Below are 21,098 nucleotides of genomic sequence, written 5' to 3'. Positions count from 1 at the left end.
TGTCCGTCCCGCATTTTATGACGTACGATTTGGGTCAAAAGTCCTAAATCAAACCGCCTCGATAGCCTAGTGGTAGAGCGTCCGCTTCGAGTGCGGGAGATCGTGGGTCCGATCCCCGGCCGCGTCATACAAAAGAAGTGAAAAATGGTACCAGTAGCTTCTTTGCTTGGCGCTCACAATTAAAAGGGAAACTCGCCTCTTCTCTCATACCCTCGTGGCGATGGATTCCATCTGGAATGAGGTATCGAGAGTGATAAATAGAAGTTGTAGAACTTCCTTTACTATCGACCTAAAATAAATTAAGTATAAACTAAATCGCTTTAGCGATAACATAATGCAAACTTAGCGTGTGAATATGCACGCTGAGCGTGTAAGTTTACACGCTTACCACGTATCTAGGCCGGTAGATTTATAAAAGTACACGCTTACCATGTATATTTACGCGCTTAGAGTGTGAATTTATACGGTTACCGTGTACTTTTAAGAATCGCTCGCTGGAGCTACATTTAAGATGAAACAGCCAATCAAAATATATTTACAAATCTAGATAATTGAATAACTGATTTTAATTATCAATGGTCATTTTCTAACTGTAGAGATACAAAAGATAACATCTCTAATGACAGTAAACGGGGATTAAAATGCGCTTTTTCAAAAATTAAGTAAACGTGAGAAATCAATAAAGGAATGAAATCAAATGTTATATGATAACCAAATTATTTTTCTTGTCCGAAGTATTTCTCAGCAACCACTGGTTGTAATTTATTGAAACTCCGCCATCAAGAGGAGATGCACATATATTGCCTTCGTGTTCTGGTTGGTTGATTGTTATCGAGATATTGTACTTTGATTATTCAACAATAGTATACTATAGTACAATTCTTGTCCGGAGTATTTCTCAGCAGCCACTGGTTGGAATTTAGCGAATCTTCATTGTAAGCCTTACAAGAGGAGATGAGGATATTGTCTTTATGTTCCTGTCGGATGGTTTTTCACCGAGTTATTGTCCATTGAGTATTGAACAGTAGTATATTTTAGAACAATTCTTGTCCGGGGTATTTCTCAGCAACCACTGGTTGGAATTTAATGAATCTCCAAAGGAAACTCCACTTTCAAAAGGAGATGCACATAATTATTATCTTCATGTTCCAGTCGGATGACTTTTCATCGATATATTGCCCTATGATTATTTAACAATATTATACTATAGTATAATTCGTATCCGGAGTATTTGTGGTCACACTACACCAAATAGTATTCCTTGTATATTCTATATCAAACTGACATTTTCAAAGAGCTACCAGACATAGCTAGACGCATTTCAGAGAACAAATCCTTACCTAATTTTAAAGATTTATGATAAAACTGATTCAAAATGAAGAAAAAAGTTGGGGTAATGTATTTTCTAAGAGAGATTTCTCTTGTCACATTTGCTTAATGTAAAATCACATCTAAATCACACTGCTGTTGCCTGGAAGTACTACTCATACTAAAATTGAGTTTCACTTCACCAAATACAGCTTCCTTTCCCATTTTTTCCACCAAAATGTCAAAAATACATCCAAAATGAAATTTAAACAGAAAACAACTTTCATTTAGACCTCTGTGGCCATGCCAAGTAAAAACTATTGTTCAAAAAACAATTCTGTCCGCCATTACGCGATTAGACCAGATGGCTTCCACGCTGGTTCCTTTAATATAGTTAGGCCTTCTCAGCAACCACTGGTTGAATTTTAGCCATACTTCTTCATCAAGAGTATTGCATATTATCTTCGTGTTAGGGTCGGATGATTTTATACAGAGTTATTTTCCTTTGATTATCTAACAGTAGTATATTATAGTACAATGCTTGTCTAAAGTATTTCTGTATTTCTCAGCAACCGATGGTTGGAATTTAGCCATACTTGATAGGAAGCTTTACTATCTAAAGGAAATGCGCATATTATCTTCGTGTTTCGGTTAAACGATTTTTCATTGATTTGCCCTTTAATTATTCAACAATAGTATTCCATAGTACAATTCTTGTCCGGAGTATTTCTCAACAACCACTGCCAGGAATTCAGCAAGAATTCATAGGACACTTCACTATACTGATGGAATTTATGAAATTGTTCTTATGGGGTGATTTATAAGGCATGAGTTATGAAACATATTTTATTATTCTTGTAAAATAATACCCATGTGCTATAAAAACAATGCAAGAATAATATGCAGAGAATAACAAGGGAAAACAAATTTTAGGTTTGCTGTTGACCGAAGACGATGGCTTACTGACACCTGCAGACCTTGTAGAAATTCTCATACATATGAGACGACAGGCTCTTAGTCCAGAAAACTGTTCGCCAGATGAACGATTAGGTCAGGATATACTAGTACATATGATTTAGAAAATAGCTAAAATGTGTGTCTTAAGTCATAATAATAATAATAATTAAATGAGTGTAACGACATGTCTTAAATAGTCATGAGGATTAAACAATATCAGCTTTAATTTTACTTTCTTTCACTACAGATATCTATACAGAACAAATGAAAAAGATAGTGAACGATGTTGCATTGTTTTTCCATTGCTTAAATGAAAAGATGACCGGTAGCCACTTCAGTATTGACGAGGCTGTGGAAGTTGCAAGTGCTGCTGGAGATAATGCTGGTAGGTTGAATATATAGCTGTGTCAGATAACTAAAATTCCACTATATTATTATCCCTCGCCGATGAAATCGGGAGAGGGTATTGAAATGGCGTTGTCCGTGCGTGCGTGCATCCGTCCGTCCGTCCGTCCGCAGCCATTTCTCAGTAACTGGCAGGTTGAATTTCATGAAACTTGAAATAAACATGAACCAACATACTGCGATGATGCCCGTCAAGTTTTTTCTGATTGGTCAATTTTCCTTAGAGTTATTACCCTTTATTTACTGAAAAATGCCTAAAAATGTCCGTCCGCAGCCATTTCTCAGTAACTAGCAAGTAGAATTTCATGAAATTTGAAATAAAGATGAAACAACATACTGTGATGATGCCCGTCAAGTTTTTTTGGTTGGTCCATTTCCCTTAGAGTTATTGCTCTTGATTTAATGAAAAATGCCCAAAAATGTCTGTCTGCAGCCGTTTCCCAGTAACTATCAGATAGAATTTCATAATATTTGAAATAAACATGAACGAGCATACTGGGCTGATGTCCTTTTTATTATTTTTTTTTTCAAATTTTCCATGAATATTTTATCAACATGGAAAGTTGTACCGTTGCCCCACCTCACTCTCCACTCAGTCATGCCCACCATCCCGATTATGCATCCGCCCCGCCCCCCCCCACACAATTTTTGTTTTTCATTTTTAATTTTCCATCAATATTTATAATCAACATGTAAAGTTTTGTACCCTCACCTGGTCACCCCCACTGCCCCCCCCCCCCACCTCCTCCCCCACAAAAAGCATTCATTTTCTGTTAAAATGATTTTGAATAATGAAATTATTTGCTTCTTAGTAAAATACTTAACTTTTTGCAGGATATATTTTTTGCCATTCCTCACCACAAGCCCTTTCGGCGGGGGATACCAATTCATCGAATTTGTTTGTTTTAATCATAAAACAGACAGCAGAGTTTCTACGAGGGCGGTAACAATTCTAATCATATTTAACTCCAATATTCCATCGCATACACACATCTCTCTCTCTCTCTCTCTCTCTCTCTCTCTCTCTCTGATGCATAGTCATCATACATTCAAATAACTTGGAATTATGATTTTGAAACAATTGTACTTACCTTTATTCATATGGAATTGTACAGCCAAGTTTTGTGACGTTACCGTTACTTTATGGATGACATATAGAGCATCAACTTTAGAAATACTTACGTGACAAAATCCTGTTTTTTCGAGAACTAAACTAAAGTTAAAAACATATGAATCATGTAGAATAAAGGCTTTTATGTATCACATTGTATGGCGTAAATTGACATCATCCTGACAATGTGGCTATAATACAAAAATGTACTTCCGTATTGCAGCAACAGGGGCTATGGTAAAACACAAGAGATTGAAGCCCGGTTTGGATAGATCTATCCTGTCCATGCAAAAACTGCAAGGGAAGCAAAAGTTGAAATGGCACGGAATATTACGAGAGTGTCATGCTGCATTAAAAGCCACTGACGGTAGGTATTTAAGTCAGTATTTATAGTGTTAAAAATACGTATAGCATGTCTTACTGGTCAATAATTAAAAGTTACTTGTTTCTTTTAGGTGATAAAAGCAATTCTTAATAATCATGATATTCTTTTCAGTGCGCTTTATTGTTAGCGTTATAAACAAGAATAAATTGAATATGCAAACTCGATTTAATGTCCATACTTATCAGTTACACCGTTTTCATAGTTGAAATATTAAGTCGCCATATTTACTTTACACCTAAAATAGAAAGTAAGTGGAAAGCAACATGTCACTCTACTCGACAGTAAAGAAAGTTTGATTGAGTCTGTTCATAGACGGTAGTGGCAATGAAAGCTATCATCCACGCCTTCTAGCACTGGGTTGAGTAGAACTTTTTAACACTTTAAATCAATCAATAACTGAACATAAAGTTATCACTTTCTTAAGCTAGACCTTGGTAGTAATATTTTTCTCGAAACAGAGTTACCTATTAAGTTATATTTTAAGTTGAAACCTAGCTTTGCCATATGCAGACTTCGTGAAATATGACCCTGATCCTACCAACTATGGAACGAATATAATAAGCTCCTGATTCCCATTTCATTTTTCTACGATGGTTTCAGTTTACTTCACGTTTGTATTAAATAGGTGTTGACTCCGCGAAAGATATGATTTTGAAGTTCATGAAGGAGAATGCTAAGAACGCTGGTCTAGATTTAGATGAAGAAACACTCTGCGACCCAACATTTCTTGCGTTGGCTATCAGACGTCTCGCTAACCAGGTGGAACCCTCATCACCAGGTTTACAATATCTACATTTAGGGTAGTTTTGTAAAATGATGTAATACTAAAAAAGGATGCAATAGAAGATATTGAGCAGAAGTAATATCCATGTCGATAGTGAATGCAGGCGGCAACATCTTAATTATTAATTAAGTCTGATATAAGAAATATATCTAGGTTTTTATTTGGATATGGAATTTATTGTTTAGTTTTCTGTCTCAAATATATTTCAGAATAACATACTATTAATAATAAATCATAGCTTTAACGTCACGTACCATCTGCTACGTAGGGTTAAAGTAGCTATCTCCTATGAATACCTAACATAAGTAATTGGACTGCCTCGTGAGTCACCCTACATAGACAAGCGTTATACACTCGAATGTTCCGTCCATGGGATAATATAATTCATAGGAATAAGTTAACTGTAAATATATGTTCTTTAGAATCTGAAACTTAAAAATTCTACCAAACAGTATAATTAAAATTGTCATTTACACATTGTTATTTTTAGTGCAAGCCATAGAAGACTGTGAGAAGGAAAGAATGTCTCTTCTGAAAGAACATGAAGTGGCTAGCAAGGTACATACAAAATATTTGTGGCCTGGCACAGTTTTGATTGGAAACATCTTCTACGACCTTTTATTGTCGTTCTGTTATGTACAATCTGTTTAGCAAAGTTTATATGTAGTGTTTAACGGGGAGTAATAATACGAAAATAGTTCTGCATACCAGGACTTTTAAGTGTAAGGAAAGTTATTCTACTCATCTATGCGTCGACGACGGCGTCCGCGTCCAAAGTGGTTTCTAACTTGACATTTTCACTTGAATTTCACACTGAATTTACCCAGTTGTTTCGCTGCAAAACGTTTATCATCAACATCACCAACATCATGACACACGTGACTTAATACTGTCAGAAATATTTCTTGCATCATTTTTAATTCACTTTCTCACTATGTCTGCAGTTTCTTAATGGGTTTATTTCAAATTCAGAACTCTTGTTCCATATCATCACCCACGAGATGCATAGCGCTGGCACCATATTTCATAAATTGCGCCTCTTTTTTATTATTAGAATGACATGTTAAAGTTTTGATATATAATAAATAATCGAAACTCCATAGGTCGCTCAACACGACAAAATTGAAAACGTGGAAAGTTCGGTTTGACTGAGCCTGTTCATTTACGGTATAGGAAATGCAGGCGCTACCGTCCAGGCCCTCCAGCCACAGGTTGTGCGGGGCTAAGGCATTGTTAACACTGTGATTGATTTTACTTTTGGTTCAGAATTAAAATAAAATAATTGTTCGACATCATCTTCCTCATCATACGATTTAAACTGCATAACAGTTACTGGCACCAATATTTCATGAATTATGCACTTCTTATTCTTAGAACATTAGGTCAATGTTTTTATATACTTTCACTATATCCCTGTTTTAGTATTTTTTATATTTTTTTTTTCATTCAAACCTAAAATATTTTTCTCGACATATGAGAGAAAGATCATAACTGTGGCAGAAATATTTCAGGAATCATGCCAGTTTTACACATTGGATAATGAACCTCTATCACTTACCTTATGGATTCAATGAAAACAGATGGTTCACGCCATGACCCACGTCATATGACATAAGGCCATAAGTCTTGTATCAATATTTCATGAATTATGCCAGTTTTAATTTTTAGATTTCAGGTTAAATTTTGGATGCACTTTCAGGCGAACGTTTTGGTGTACTTTTACATTTATGATCAGTCAGCCTGTTTCTTAAAAAAAAATTTCAGTTACGTGAACCAGAAATAAGACAAAGGTTTATATACTTCAGCCATAAATACTTTCAATAAGGAATGGTTTTAGACAGGGTATCGCTTTCTACCGTACGTGAAACAAAACATGCACATTTTAATTAACATGGTATAAGGGGAAAATACGTAATTAGATCCCTTTGAAACAACCATAGTTTACAAAGAAATCTAACATGGCTGTTTTCAAAACTTACTTTTATAGATTAACGTTTTAGCGTTACTGATTAGAATTCCATCAACTACACAGGAGTTACCACTTAAAGCCTAACTGTGTATATCTTTGGAATTTTATGTTATTTCGATCTTCTCAGATTATTCAGCACGACTTTTATGTCGTGTTATTGGTACTGTTTAGTTTCTCAGCATGACCGTTTCGGCCTGGGTGGTTACGCCCGCTTTCGTAGCTTTGGATATTGTATAATCACCCCTTGGATATGGTGCCCGCTTTTTAATTTTGTATTTTGGCAGTTCCTGTGATATTCAGGCTCCTTAACCTGTTATTTTATCTGGGGACAATACGCCGCCTTTCATGGAATTACACGTTAGTGTATCATTGAAGGTTCCATGTGTACCGCTGTATGAACACATCTGCGGATGTCTCTAAATTGTTTTTAGCTCACCTGTCACATAGTGACAGGATGAGCTTTTGTGATCGCCCTTCGTCCGTCCGTCCGCCGTACGTCCACCCGTCCGTCGTCCGTCCGTTCACAATTTCCGTGTGAACACGATAGAGACCACATTTTTTTATTTGATTGTAAGTAAACTTGCACACAGCTTTTATGGGCATGATATCTCGGTTCCTTTCAAAACCTGGGCAGATCCCATCATGGGTTCTAGACCTATGGCCCCTTAAAGGGTCAGAATTTGCTATTTTTGGCTTGTGAACGGGATAGAGACCATATTTTTCAATCAAGTTTAATCAAACTTGCACACAACTTGTATTGGCACTATATCTTGGTTCCTTTCGAAAACTGGCCAGATCCCTTCATGGGTTTATAAAAGGACCAAAATTTGCTATTTTGGCTTATGCAGCCATATAGAGACTTCATTTACGGTTTGATTTGATACAAACTGCAAAATATCTTCAACAACAATAAATCTTGAATTCCATGATGGTACCTTCAGATCCAATCATAAGTTCCGGAGTTGCGGCCCCTGGTTTACCCCTGAAAGAGCCAAAATTTGTTCATTTTCACCTTGTAAACACAATAGAAGTGACATTTTATATTTGATTTTAACCACACTTACACACAACTTAAGTCACAATAACATCTTGGTGCCTTTCGAAAACCGGCTAGATTCCATCATGGGTTCTAGAGTTGCTGCCCCTGAATGGGGCAAAATTTTCTATTTTAGCCCTTTCAGCCATATAGAGGTTTCATTTATGCTTTGATTTGATACTTGCACAGAATGATTATCTTGCTGATCTCTAGGCCTGGATCGAAACTTGGTCATGTCGGGTGAAAAACTAGGTCATCGGGTCAAATCAAAGGAAAAGCTTGTTAACAACCTAGAGGCCACATTTATGACCCTATCTTCTTGAAACTTGGTCAGAATGTTTATCTGGTGATTTCTAGGCCAAGTTTGAAACTTAGTCATTTGGGGTCAGAAACTAGGTCATCAGGTCAAAACAACTTTTGTTCATTTGATATGCATGAAACTTGGTCAGAATGTTTTTTTTTCTGCATGTAATATCGCACGAATTTTTATCTGGGTCATATGGGGTCAAAAACTAGGTCGCCAGGTCAAACCAAAGAATACGCTGATTAATACCCCAGGGGACACATTTTGAATTCTATCTTCATAAAAATTGGTCAGAATGTTTTTTATCATGAAGTCTTGGACGATTTCATATCTGGGTCACGTGGGATCAAAAACTAGGTCACTAGATCAAATCATAAGAAAAGCTTGTATACACTCTAGAGGCCACTTTTTTTGCTCCAATCTTCCCGAAACTTTGTCAGAATGTTTGTTTTCATGCAATTTTGGACAAGTTCGCATCTGGGTCATGTGGAGTGAAAAAGTAGGTAACTTGGTCAAATCTAAGAAAATGCTTCTTTACACTCAAGCGGCCACGTTTCTTAGTCCAATCTTAATGAATTTTGGTCAGAATATTTGTGTCCATGAAATCACTAGGTAAGACATGCTTACACTGTTATGGCGTATTACACAGGTGAACGAACTAGGGCCATCTTAGCCCTCTTGTATTTGATTTTTATCAAAGTTGCACACAACTTGTATTTGCATAATATCTCGGTTCCTTTCGAAACCTGGCCATATCCCATCATTGGTTCCAGAGTTATGGCCCCTTAAAGGGTAAAAATTTGCTATTTTTGACTTGTGAACATGATAGAGACCAAATTTTACAATCAACTTTAATCAAACTTGCACACAACTTGTACTGTCATCAATTCTCAGTTACTTTCGAAAACTGTTCAGATCCCATCATTGGTTGCAGAGTTATGGCCCCTTAAAAGCCCAAAATTTGCTATTTTTGGCTTGTGAACACGATAGAGATCACATTTTTGCAATCAACTTTAATCAAACTTGCACACAACTTGTATTGTCATAAATTCTCAGTTACTTTCGAAAACTGGCCAGATCCTATCGTGGGTGGCAGAGTTATGGCCCTTAAAGCGCCAAAATTTGCCTTTTTTAGCTTGTGAACACGATAGAGACAACATTTTGCAATCGACTATTATCAATCTTGCACACAACTTGTATTGGCATAATATCTCGGTTCCTTTCGAAAACTGGCCAGATTTCATCATGGTTTCCAGAGTTATGGCCCCTTAAAGGGCCAAAATTTTCTATTTCGGCTTTTGCAGCCATATATAGACTTCATTTACGGTTTAATTTGACACAAACTTGCAAAATATCTTCAACAACAATAAAACTTGGATTGCATGATAAATATGTCAGATCCAATAAAAAAGAGTTACGGCCCCTGATTGACCCCTGAAAGAGCCAAAATTTGGTAATTTTTACCTCGTGAACATGATAGAAGTGACATTCTACATTTGATTTTAACCACACTTAATAACAACTAAAGTCATAATAAGATCTCGGTTCCTTTCGAAAACTGGCCAGATTTCATCGTGGGTTCTAGAGTTACTGCCCCTGAAAGTGGCAAAATTTTCTAATTTTGTCCTTTCAGCCATAAAGAGGTTTCATTTATGCATTGATTTGATACAAATTTGCACAGAATGATTATCTTGATGGTCTCTAGGTCTGGATCGAAACTTGGTCATATCGGGTCAAAAACTAGGTCATCAGGTCAAGGAAAAGCTTAGAGGCCACATTTATGACCCTATCTTCATGAAACTTGGTCAGAATGTTTATCTTAATGATTTCTAGGCCAAGATTAAAACTTGGTCATATGAGATCAGAAACTAAGTCATAAGGTCAAATCAAAGAAAACACTTTTTGGGCCACATTTATGACCATATCTTCATGAAACTTAGTCAGACGGTTTATCTTGATGATTCCTAGGCCAAGTTTGAAACTGGGTCATTTGGGATCAAAAACTAGATCACCAAGTCAGATCAAAGGAAATGCTTGTTAACACTCTTGTTCATTTCATATGCATGAAACTTGATCAGAATGTTTGTCTGCTTGAAATATCGGCTGAATTTTTATCTGGGTTACGTGGGGTCAAAAACTAGGTCACCAGGTCAAATCAAAGAATAGCTTGTTTACACCCTAGGGGGACACATTTTTGATTCTGTCTTCATAAAATTTGGTCAGAATGTTTGTTATTATGAAGTCTTGGACGATTTTAAATCTGGGTCACCTGGGGTCGAAAACTAGGTCACTAGGTCAAATCGAAGGAACTGCTTGTTTACACTCGGGAGACCATGTTTTTTGGTCCAGTCTTAATGAAAATTGGTCAGAATGTTTGTCTCCATGAAATTACTAGGTAAAACATGTTTACACTGTTACGGTGTGTTGCACAGGTGAGCGACTTAGGGTCATCTTGGCCCTCTTGTTTGTACTTTTAGCATGTGTAAATGTTGAGTTCTGCTCAACTCAGGGCTAGAGGGATTGGACGGTAAGATGCATTTCTACTATCGTTCATGAACAGGTCCAATCGAACCGAGCCTGCAACATTTTTGTTTTTGTCGTATTGAGCAACCTGTGGAGTTTTCACTTTTTCTATTTTAGTGATTTTCCCTGGAGTTATGGCCCTGAATTGTGACATTTTACAATTTCTGCGTGGTATATGGTAGAAGATATACATGTTTTGTGAAAAAGCATTAAACACTTCATTATTATATATATTTAAACTGTGTAATATAATTTGATAAATTCCTTGTCCATCAATGTCAAGCAAAAAGAAGGATGATGAAGATAGATTAGATGTATAAATAATATTTTAGCATCATATTCTAGAACAGCTAAATGAATTTCACATTGTGATATTCTAAAAGGTAGCTCAAAACAAGAGATCTTAATTAATCGTTCAAACATAACCGATGCAAAAAGATCAAGAATATATAATCACAGAGGTTAAATTTGGTCTTTTCGTACTTTGTATCCAATGTACTTTAATTAATTCTCCGGTGAATGCATTATGCCAACTACTGCTCTTATATTACTATGACGATTTATCAATTACTTAATTCATTTAGAGAAAATATGTTACAGTATGATTATAAAGAGATACAATTTCAATAAGAATAGGAATGTTTACTGAATGGTAAGAATTGAATAGGTCATAATTTTATATTATAGTAACATTACATATTTCAAAGTTTATAAAGCGGTGTGATATAACTAAATGTTTCCATCCATCAACTCCTTCACACAAATCCTTTTGTCCAGAAAATCTGAATCTTATGACAACTATTAAAAATCAAGATAATTGAGAAAGAGGGAATAAGGGTATAGTTTAGTTATATTTAATGTCGCTCTGTACGTTTGATAAACTGGAAGTAATGTCACAACGTCATTTTATAACGTAGAATAAAGCCTGAGCTCGTTGTACTGAAATGAAAATATTTCTATAAATTAATGGCAACCCGTGAGTAATTTTATACAAATGACAACGCTACTATCTTCCTCAAGATAAAATATGATATTAAAACGTCCGAAACTTGAAATAATTCCAAATAATATCTTAAAATCAGCGTGTAATATGCGGATCTTTTTAATCATGGTTAAATATTTCAAAAACAAAAACAGGACCTGTACATTTTATTTCACTATATTATAGACCACGTTTTCATTTACAACATACAGAAGTTTTATCAATATGTACATCTACATCTTAGAAAAATTTCTATTCGCAAAATATGTTTTCAGAGTTGTAATTTTCTCATAGACGCCCATTATGAAAATTGTGTGAGGTCCAACTTTGTCAAATCATTGTAGATAAACACTCGACCCTATTGTTTTGCCTAACTATCTATGGATATTCTACGGAAGAGCATTCGTGCCAGGTATATGTTATTAATTAACTCGATATTTCGAGCTACTAAGTCGAAATGTCGAGTTACTAAGTCGAAATTTAGAGTTACTAATTAAAAAAGTTTACGTTGATGTATAGGTCCTGGCCAAGATTGTGTGTACCTGGTGTATCTATCGGGTACCCCTACAGGGTCATATGTTTATGATGACCCGTCAGCGTTTGCTCATAAAATATCACTCGTCTTTTTAAACCATGTTTAAGTCTGGAAGGTTTCCGACCTAGTTTAAGACCATATGGCAAGGAAATACATACCCTACATGAGTCTGATCAAGATTAGGTACCTGGATAGATCTAGATTTCGAGGAGAGGTCATAGGAGTTGACCGGTAAGTATTCAAACTTAGGACATTTCACTATTTTGACCATATCTGGAAGGTTTTCGATCTAGTTCGAGCCCCTACCACCTGAACATACCATACATGTAAATGAAGGTATATATCCTGGATATAGATTGAAATCTGGAGTAGCTCTAGCGGCTATGGGGTAAGTCATACATTGATGTATGGTAGTATATGTTCAAATCGCTACATGTTGGGTACAATATATGGATGTGTATATAGAATATTCCAATTCGAAGAGTCAAAAGCCGTCCGTTGCATTTTTGACATTTGACAGACGGACAGACGTTAACATTTTGCGGATAAAAGGGCAAGATACGAAGTCCAAATTTCGTGTTATTAACTCAAAATTTCGAGTTACTAGCTCAAAATTTCGAGTTAGTAAGTCAAAATTTCGACTTAGTATCTCGAAATTTCGAGTTACGAATTTGTAACCCGAAATTTCGAATCAGTATCTCGAAATTTCGAGTTTATAAATAAAACGCACCTGGCACTAAAATGCCGTATAATGATTAGGATTTGCATTTTTCTATCTCATTTCTATTTTAAGACAGTATCATTGGTATGGTCGTTCTTTCACTTTAAATATTTATGTAGCATGAAATTATTGCTTCGGAATGTTTGAAAATGTGTATGTTCAATTCCGTCTGTGCAAAGAGTTGAGAGAGGGCGTACAATGTAATAGAATTGTCACACTACGAGCTACAAGTTGAGATTAATATGTTTAATCTTAATAGAAACAAAAGGAACCATTATATTTTAAAAAATATAATTTTGAAACGTCTTTTCAGGAATGGCGTCACCGTCTTGATTTAATAAAAATATCCCACGAACCATTTTGGTTGATACAGTTTAAAATGGAATTAATCTAACAAAGATCAGATGACTTCTATTGCAGCAATGAATATCTGGCATGATGTGTTAATTTAATTAATATGATAAATATTAAAACATACATTTGTATTAAATTGATCTGAATAATATACCTCTTCTACATGTACATAATTTGGATACTCTCTGTAACAAAATAACGTATTTGGCAGACTTATATTAGGATGCAAGTAAGTTTTATTTGACGGAGTAAATGATTCTCTATATTGTTTTCTTAATTACAAATATGAGATAAATTATTACTAGTAGTTCGTAAGGCTTTCTGAAAAAGTAAACTAGTAAGTGTATTTTTAAATATGGCAGAAGGAGTGCACCAACCCCGACGTATTACATTTATTCTGTATTGAAATAATAAAATCACATTTAACTGCAGCCAAAACAAAGGAGAAAGATAAAGTTTGGATAAAACTGTCAAATAAATTCGTTTTTAGCTTCAAATTTAACCGTATGGCGGATGAGGCTAAATTGCATTTATAAGACACCAACGTTATCAAAGTCGTTATTAAATTTACTGACATGTTGTTCAGACCGTTGTCTACCCTTTAAAGTTGCCTGAAGGATAATATGATATCATGTTATAGCTGAACCTATGCATAACGTTTGGGTTACGAGTTTCAGATAGTCCGGTCTTGGCCAAATTGGCACTATATATTTAAACTTTAAATAGTTGTTCCACATCATCAACCATATCATATATCACTAGGTTCTTTTTCACGCAGCAGCATTCAAATAGTCGAGTGCGCTGTAATCCTGTTCAATAAATAGGACGAGAAGTAGCGTTTATCTTCCAATGCTATCAGTATCATTCTGATTATAACAAGAAACGTCCTTGTTAGCTGACTCTTTTAAACTTTATTAAAAAATAGTAACTGTTTAATAATTATAAGGAAAGACGAACACTAATAAGTTTAAAAACTTTCATGGATGGAAATGCCAGATGAAAACCTATAACGTTTTTTTTTGGCAGAAGTAGATAATTAAATTGTCTTATACAATTTACAGATGGTTGCCACGACAAAGTTTGACGCGGAACAATCATCTGTTTTGAAAGTCCACGAAGAGGTTGAACCGCACAAAGATGTGGAAAACAGTCTGCCTAGCGACCCCGGAAAAGCCAAGAAACTGGCAACTCGGTACTCCGTTTCTGAAGGTAGTGATAGCAGTGATTCCGATAGTGTGAGTTTACAATTTACAAATATTTATCTTAGACAAACTGAAGAATCGATGATTAATGAGGATAAGGAAACTTCCGAAATTTGAAGTGAACTTACCACAGGTGATAATTACTCGATCTGTCCACCTTGTTATCATTCCGAGAACAATGTATCTAAGCAGCCAGTGGCTAAACCTAGGAGAGAAATAGACACATCAGTTGGTGACTCTTTGAAAGGCCATCCGGCAATGTATTATATTCCATCAAGCCCGGAAATTGTAATGCTACAGCCGGATAAGACTGATGCCTTTCGTAGTCCTCATGAACATGTACATACAGACACGAGAATGCAAGCCCCAAGTCTGCAGATAGCTGAACTGAAGGATCCAATTTCTGACATGCCTGTTGACATTGCATTTGTTCGATCAGAGTTTTCTACGCAGGGACCAGAGGACATTTCTTATAAGAGGTTGCCTAGTAACGATCTACATGCCAGGCAGGAAAATTTCAACCATGTCTCATATACTTCATCAGTCAAAACGGATTATATGTATAACCAAGTTGCACAGACTGGAGAGATGCCAAAACATCAAGGCCAATCATTTGGAAGTAGGTTATCAATTAACCACAATGTACATGAATCAAACCCAAAAAGACGGTCTCCTACGGCTGTAATCCGCCCAATGCCTAAACGCCGATCTCCTCCCAACGTCGACAAACAGTTGCCGAACGAACGAAACGCGGGGCTGTCTGAACCATCCGATATGATTTAGACATATATGTTTGTGAAAGGAAAATGTTTACTTAAAGGAAGACGCTGCCAATAGTAAACTTTATATTTATGTAGATAAAAAGGTTTCAAGAGAAGACGTTGTTATTCTTTCAAATTTGAAAAACACTCATAAGTCTTCCTTTTATCTTGCTAAAGGAGAAAATGAACAGCTTATATTCATGTATTCACAATATCGGAACATTTAGATAGATGTAGATGGATATTTATACAAAAAAGTGGCAGCTACTGCTAAATTTATTCCCTATTGTAATTAATTTTGTGTTGTTTATATATATATATATATATATATATATATATATATATATATATATATATATATATATATATATATATATATTTGTTTGTAAATGCGTGTTTACACGACGTAGTGGTTATACGCTGTAGTCCTAGTTAATTATTTTACGGAATGTATTACCCATTCGGAGTGTTAAAATATATAAAATCAAATTCTGATATATTGCATTTCGATTTTTAAACCCTTTTATGTAAACAAGTGGATGAAATAGAGGGTCTTTTTAATTGCGTATGTATGATACTAAATATAGCGGGTCAACGCATGGCAAGGTAACAACGTTTTAAGGATATTAAAACTTCAGAGATGACACGTCCTGTGAAATATTTTAGGAATGCGCAGACGTTTCTGTGTGCCCTATTATCGATTAAGACTGTGTCTATTGCGTGTAACATCATCTGATATCTGGCGCAAAATGATACATCGACGTGGCGTCAGTACAGTTGTGTTTCAGTGACAGTGTACATTACCATTTACCATTTACACCCATTTACCTTTAATGATAACTTGCCATGAGTTATTTATAAGAAAGTTATACCTTAAGTATGACATTTTTTTACTGATATATGTATTTATTTTTCAAGTTAGAATGTTGAGTTAATTCGCATTAAGTATTACCAAAGATTTAGAGTCATTTGCTTCAGTGTGTGTTCGAAATTACTTTAACCGAGAAGAGACCTGTGTCAGTATTCATAAAGCTTCTTAGGAGAAAACTTAGGGAAATCCGTAACTCTGTAAAATTTCCTGAACAACATAGCACAAACTGTAGACTTTATAAGATTTTTTGATAACTATGCCAGGCTGTATGTGACAATATTGTTAGACATTTCAACTATCTCAACGATTGTCCACAAAATGCTTTGGAACTTTTCCCTTTGTTAGTCCCTTAGGGAAAATTTTCCCTTAGGAGCTTTATAATACCAGCCCAGATGCAATATTTTGATGAGTGGCGAAGCCACCATGAGTGAAAGATATTTCATCTTTACATGTAAAGTAAATAATTCTATTTAAATGGACCCACCAGGTTTAAACTGTTTTATATTTATTTGATAGTTTTCATCCAGTCTCATTCTGATTTTTATTAAAAAAATATCTAGTAAAATTCATTAATACAAACTTTGTAATATTAGTATATAGTGATGTTGAAAACTCATCTACATAATGTTTTATACATGTTTGACGACGCGAGAGTATTAAAAAGCCATTATGTAATCTGGTATTACATTAGTATAATAATACTTGACGTTTACGTCGTTTTAAGTATAGGGGATGTTGATCGAATCGCTTTTATCTGTAATATATATTTTAAAGACATGTTTAAGCCTGTACAACAAAGCTTTCTGTCTGCTTTTGCACATATGAACTGACTTTGTGAAGGGGTTTTAGGCACAAACAAAGATAAGCATCAATCATACAGGTTCTAATATTTAAAGTCTTGTATGCAAATAATTGATTATGGTATATTTTTATGTGCTGATTCATGTGTTGTTATTTCGTTGTTAATCAGATGTCGGTTAGTATATGTATTGGTTGTATATATAACACCGACTTTAAAAAAAATTATATTGTGTTGTTGAATATGTAAAGAAAGAAGAAATTTTGATGTTTAGCCAGGAAAAGTTAACATGGAATGAAAAGAATATTACATTTTTGATTTTCCACAATGAATTTTTCGAACTTGTTGCGAAAATTGAATGCTCGACAGAGCTCAACAATGCACACAAACTATGCCATTAGGCCCAAGGTCAAGGTCACACTTTGAGGTCAGTCGTCAAATAATTTCATGGCCGCTCCACTTTGAAGATTTTCATATAAATAGAATAAATTACTTATATTATTAAGACGACGTTCAGTTACTTATCCATGGTTAAGCCCACACTTTCTGTGTTGGTGCGACGTAAAACCCAAATAAATAAATAAGTCCACACTTTCTGTGTTGGTGCAACGTAAAACCCAAATAAATAAGTAAATAAATAAGTCCACACTTTCTGTGTTGGTGCAATGTAAAACCCAAATAAATAAATAAGTCCACACTTTCAGGTCAAGGGTATGATAGCTTAAACTCATGTCAGATCCATATCTTCTAAACCTTTTTTGAAAATTTTCATAAAACTATAAACTTCTAAGCCGCCAAGATAAACTTCATAAAATAAATATCGATTAAACTCATACAGAGGACATACATGTATAGAGTGCACAAGGTAGTTCACTTGGTCAAAAGTCAAGGTCAAACATAGAGGTCAAAGATTAGCTCAAATTTGTTTCCACTTTGTTTCTTTTTAACCGCTACAAGGATTTTCATAAAACTAGCAAGAAGTGTTAACCACATAAAATGCAGACCCCTTCAATGCCGAAGCTTACAGGTAAATTTTCATAGATGATGAAATGTTATGCTAACAAGCTTGATATATTAAAGGCTAGTATCAGCCTTAAATGTACCTAAATTTTCAAGGGCTATTCAATGTTATTAAAATTATATTTGTCTAAAGTGTTCATTACATAACCAAATCAATATTTTCTTTCATTGTTCAGAAATGACACTACGTATATGATATTAATCCGCGGTAATTTTGAAAAAGATCTATTTTAATTGTAAATCTGTTTGAACTCTTCGGCCTTTTTGTCACGTCATGACGTTGTGAGTGATGCTATATTGAAATTTTATATATATTTTTAATCTGTAGTCTTCTACTGTTAAATGACAAATTTTATTATTATTGTGTTCATTAGTAACTATATAAATTGTAAAATATTGTACCAGGTTTTCAGGTGCTGAAGTCAAGCAATAGAATGTCAGTTAGGTTGCTGTCACTTGAAGCCTACATTTATTAGAGTGTGACCTGAAATATAGAAATTTTGTCACCTAATTGCGTGTGTATGTAGTGTATAGAGGCAATAAAATGATGTCACCGTATAAATGATGACATAGTTCTTCAATTTGCCAGCGAGTTCCATAAAATACATAGGATTACACAAGGTTAAAATCATAAGTTCGTTTTTGCAGAACTCTTTGTTTATTTGAATTTTTTAATTTTTGTTTTATGCAAATTACTTTTTTGTTTGTTTTAGATGTAGTTTCACAATGGATTTAACTTAAATATATTTTGGCAATAATTCTCAAATAAAAGACATTGACAATTTTTCTTGCCATATTTGTAACACCGGTGCTATGTTTTAATGTTCCTTTTGTGTTGTTGAAAAACTTTATATTTTTGAGCTTTGCTCGTATGGCATTTTACGTAGCATAATACTGTATAGATTTTGTATAAAGGTGCTTTTACATGCGGTTCTTTAATTCATCATCAAACATGTTTGTTATATTTTATTGTACTAAACGATAAAAGATGAGGTACAATATATTTGATTTCGTATATATATTTTGATATATGAGATATTATGTATATGTTTCTTTGCTTGGAATTGACAATACTAGTAGTGTATGTTATAGCAAAATAAACTATGTTGAGTTTATAGCTGGGCATAATCAATAACATGACATGAGTAAGATTTTGTCTTACAGTCATCTTAGAATTCAGTACATGACAAGGTTAAAATACGGGAAGTATTTCGAAACAAATAACACTTTGACTTATAATGTGTTTGTGAACACTTTGTGGTAATTCATTTCAGGGTTATATTAAGCAACGATTTATGTTGTTTATGTAAGATCTCAAGCATACAAATAAACTTAGACATACTGATTCCAAGTACTTGTTTTTGTAACGTAAGTTGATAAGATAAACTGTAGTGTTAAGTGTATATGGAACCGAGACAAGTTGTACATATTTCACACAGTGACATAAAATGACAATCACGTGTTATTTTTACATTTTTGATATTACTGTTATATCTGACTTTCATGATCCACCATTATTATTTATCAAGAATATTCATAGACCATAGTGATGTTTTATAAGCATTTGCTGGTGTAAATGGGAAATGGGGCCAAAACAAGACATTCCTACTCTACAGAGAAATCCCAAATGACAGATATTAAATTGATGTTTAAAATGAATATCTAAATTGTTTTTCAGAGTAACTCATAATTACACTACTAATCAAATCCTTGAAATGGCTGATAGTTGCGGGTTTTTGGTAGATTCATTTTCTGTTTTAATGCCAGTGTATGAATATACATGAACTAGAAACAAATACAAATTTAATGTGCCTCATATCTAAGATGAACTCTGCCTGGCCCAGCTTGTGATGTAACCATGGGCTGGAATACCTTATCACTGATAGATCTTATATAATCTAAATGGTCAGTGTGAGTGAATACTGGTTGAATAAGAACTGCTTGTTCATTGATAATTCATCCGCATTGTTCATGAATGGGACTATTTTGTGTCGCACATGTAATCCTTTGGATGTGATTCGGAATAAAATAAAGATGACATGATTGTCAGAAATACACTTTAAGTTTGGTAGCGGGATAAACCCGCAACCAAAAACTAAAACTTTTGACAAAAAAAGAAGAAAAAATCAACAACAATAACAAAAAATCCTGAATGTTCTTAATGTAGGACCCAAGTAAAACAGGCAATCAAACGTGAATGGTTTTCATTTAGAACCCAAGTAATGACTTCTGATCCCAAGTAAAACACTTGGCAAACGTGAAGTTTAAATTTTGAATTCAAGAAAAAAAAGACATTTTTGAATAGCACAACACCTTTAAAGACTCCACATGCTAAAAGAACTAATGCATATGTCCATTTTGGTGCATTTTTGATGATGTCCAAGTTGTGAAGGTTTAATACATTGTTTTCAGCCATTTTGAAATTTTTTAAATATAATTATTGATAAATGGTATTTCTAAAGGAGGGGACGGGGCAATTTTTTGAGAATAATTCAAGCATTTAGTGGAAATTAAAGGTATGGTAAAACATGCATTTGACAGGTAAATTTTTCATTTAATGTTTACCAACTATTGTTAAAAATTTATTTAAATCATGTCGATTTCAGTCTGACAAAAATAGTAGGAAAAATAATTGAATCAATGAAATAATTACTTGTTTATCAGCTGCAGGGCTCGGGAAATATTGCAGATACATAAAAATGTGTTAAAGCTTTAGAACTATATTATTGTATTGAAAACATTGAACTATTCGCATGGGTGATGCTTTTTGAGATACCTTTTCTGGATTCTAAGACATATTTCAATTAAATAAAAATATTTTATAAGCATGTTTCATTTGATGTTCAATTGTATCATTTTGTTTGGTTTGAGGGCCCCCGTGGCCGAGCAGTTAAGGTCACTTGCCCCTCATCGATGTGGCTTCAAGAAAAGGTTACAAGGTGTTTAAAGTGCTAGTAGCAGTGCAGGTGCCACGAGGTCCAAAACCACTGAATTTAAGTATTTTGTCTATGTGTTGCATTGTTTTTTTTTTACCTTGTATACATGCATATTGAATAAAATGTCTTTATGTG

At 34.5% G+C, this 21,098-nt stretch overlaps 1 protein-coding gene across 9 annotated transcripts in view; it reads left to right on the top strand.

Annotated features, from left to right (window-relative positions):
• Positions 1-21,098, top strand: part of LOC123551684 (uncharacterized) — a 46,481-nt gene extending 25,383 nt beyond the window's left edge. For 8 of the 9 annotated variants that reach the window (XM_053541151.1, XM_053541149.1, XM_053541150.1 and 5 more), the window contains 6 exons: positions 2,242-2,358; positions 2,513-2,650; positions 4,005-4,148; positions 4,792-4,944; positions 5,441-5,508; positions 14,436-21,098. In XM_053541151.1, the coding sequence (XP_053397126.1) occupies positions 2,242-2,358; positions 2,513-2,650; positions 4,005-4,148; positions 4,792-4,944; positions 5,441-5,508; positions 14,436-14,693 (878 nt within the window). In that variant the 3' untranslated portion in view covers positions 14,694-21,098. The remainder of the gene's footprint in view (positions 1-2,241; positions 2,359-2,512; positions 2,651-4,004; positions 4,149-4,791; positions 4,945-5,440; positions 5,509-14,435) is intronic. The other variant, XM_053541154.1, reaches the window with a different exon arrangement.

The sequence above is a fragment of the Mercenaria mercenaria genome, chromosome 4 (assembly GCF_021730395.1).
Source record: "Mercenaria mercenaria strain notata chromosome 4, MADL_Memer_1, whole genome shotgun sequence".
Classification (NCBI taxonomy): domain Eukaryota; kingdom Metazoa; phylum Mollusca; class Bivalvia; order Venerida; family Veneridae; genus Mercenaria; species Mercenaria mercenaria.
The sequence above is the reverse complement of the archived record's forward strand: the minus strand, read 5'-3'. Positions and strand labels throughout refer to the sequence as shown.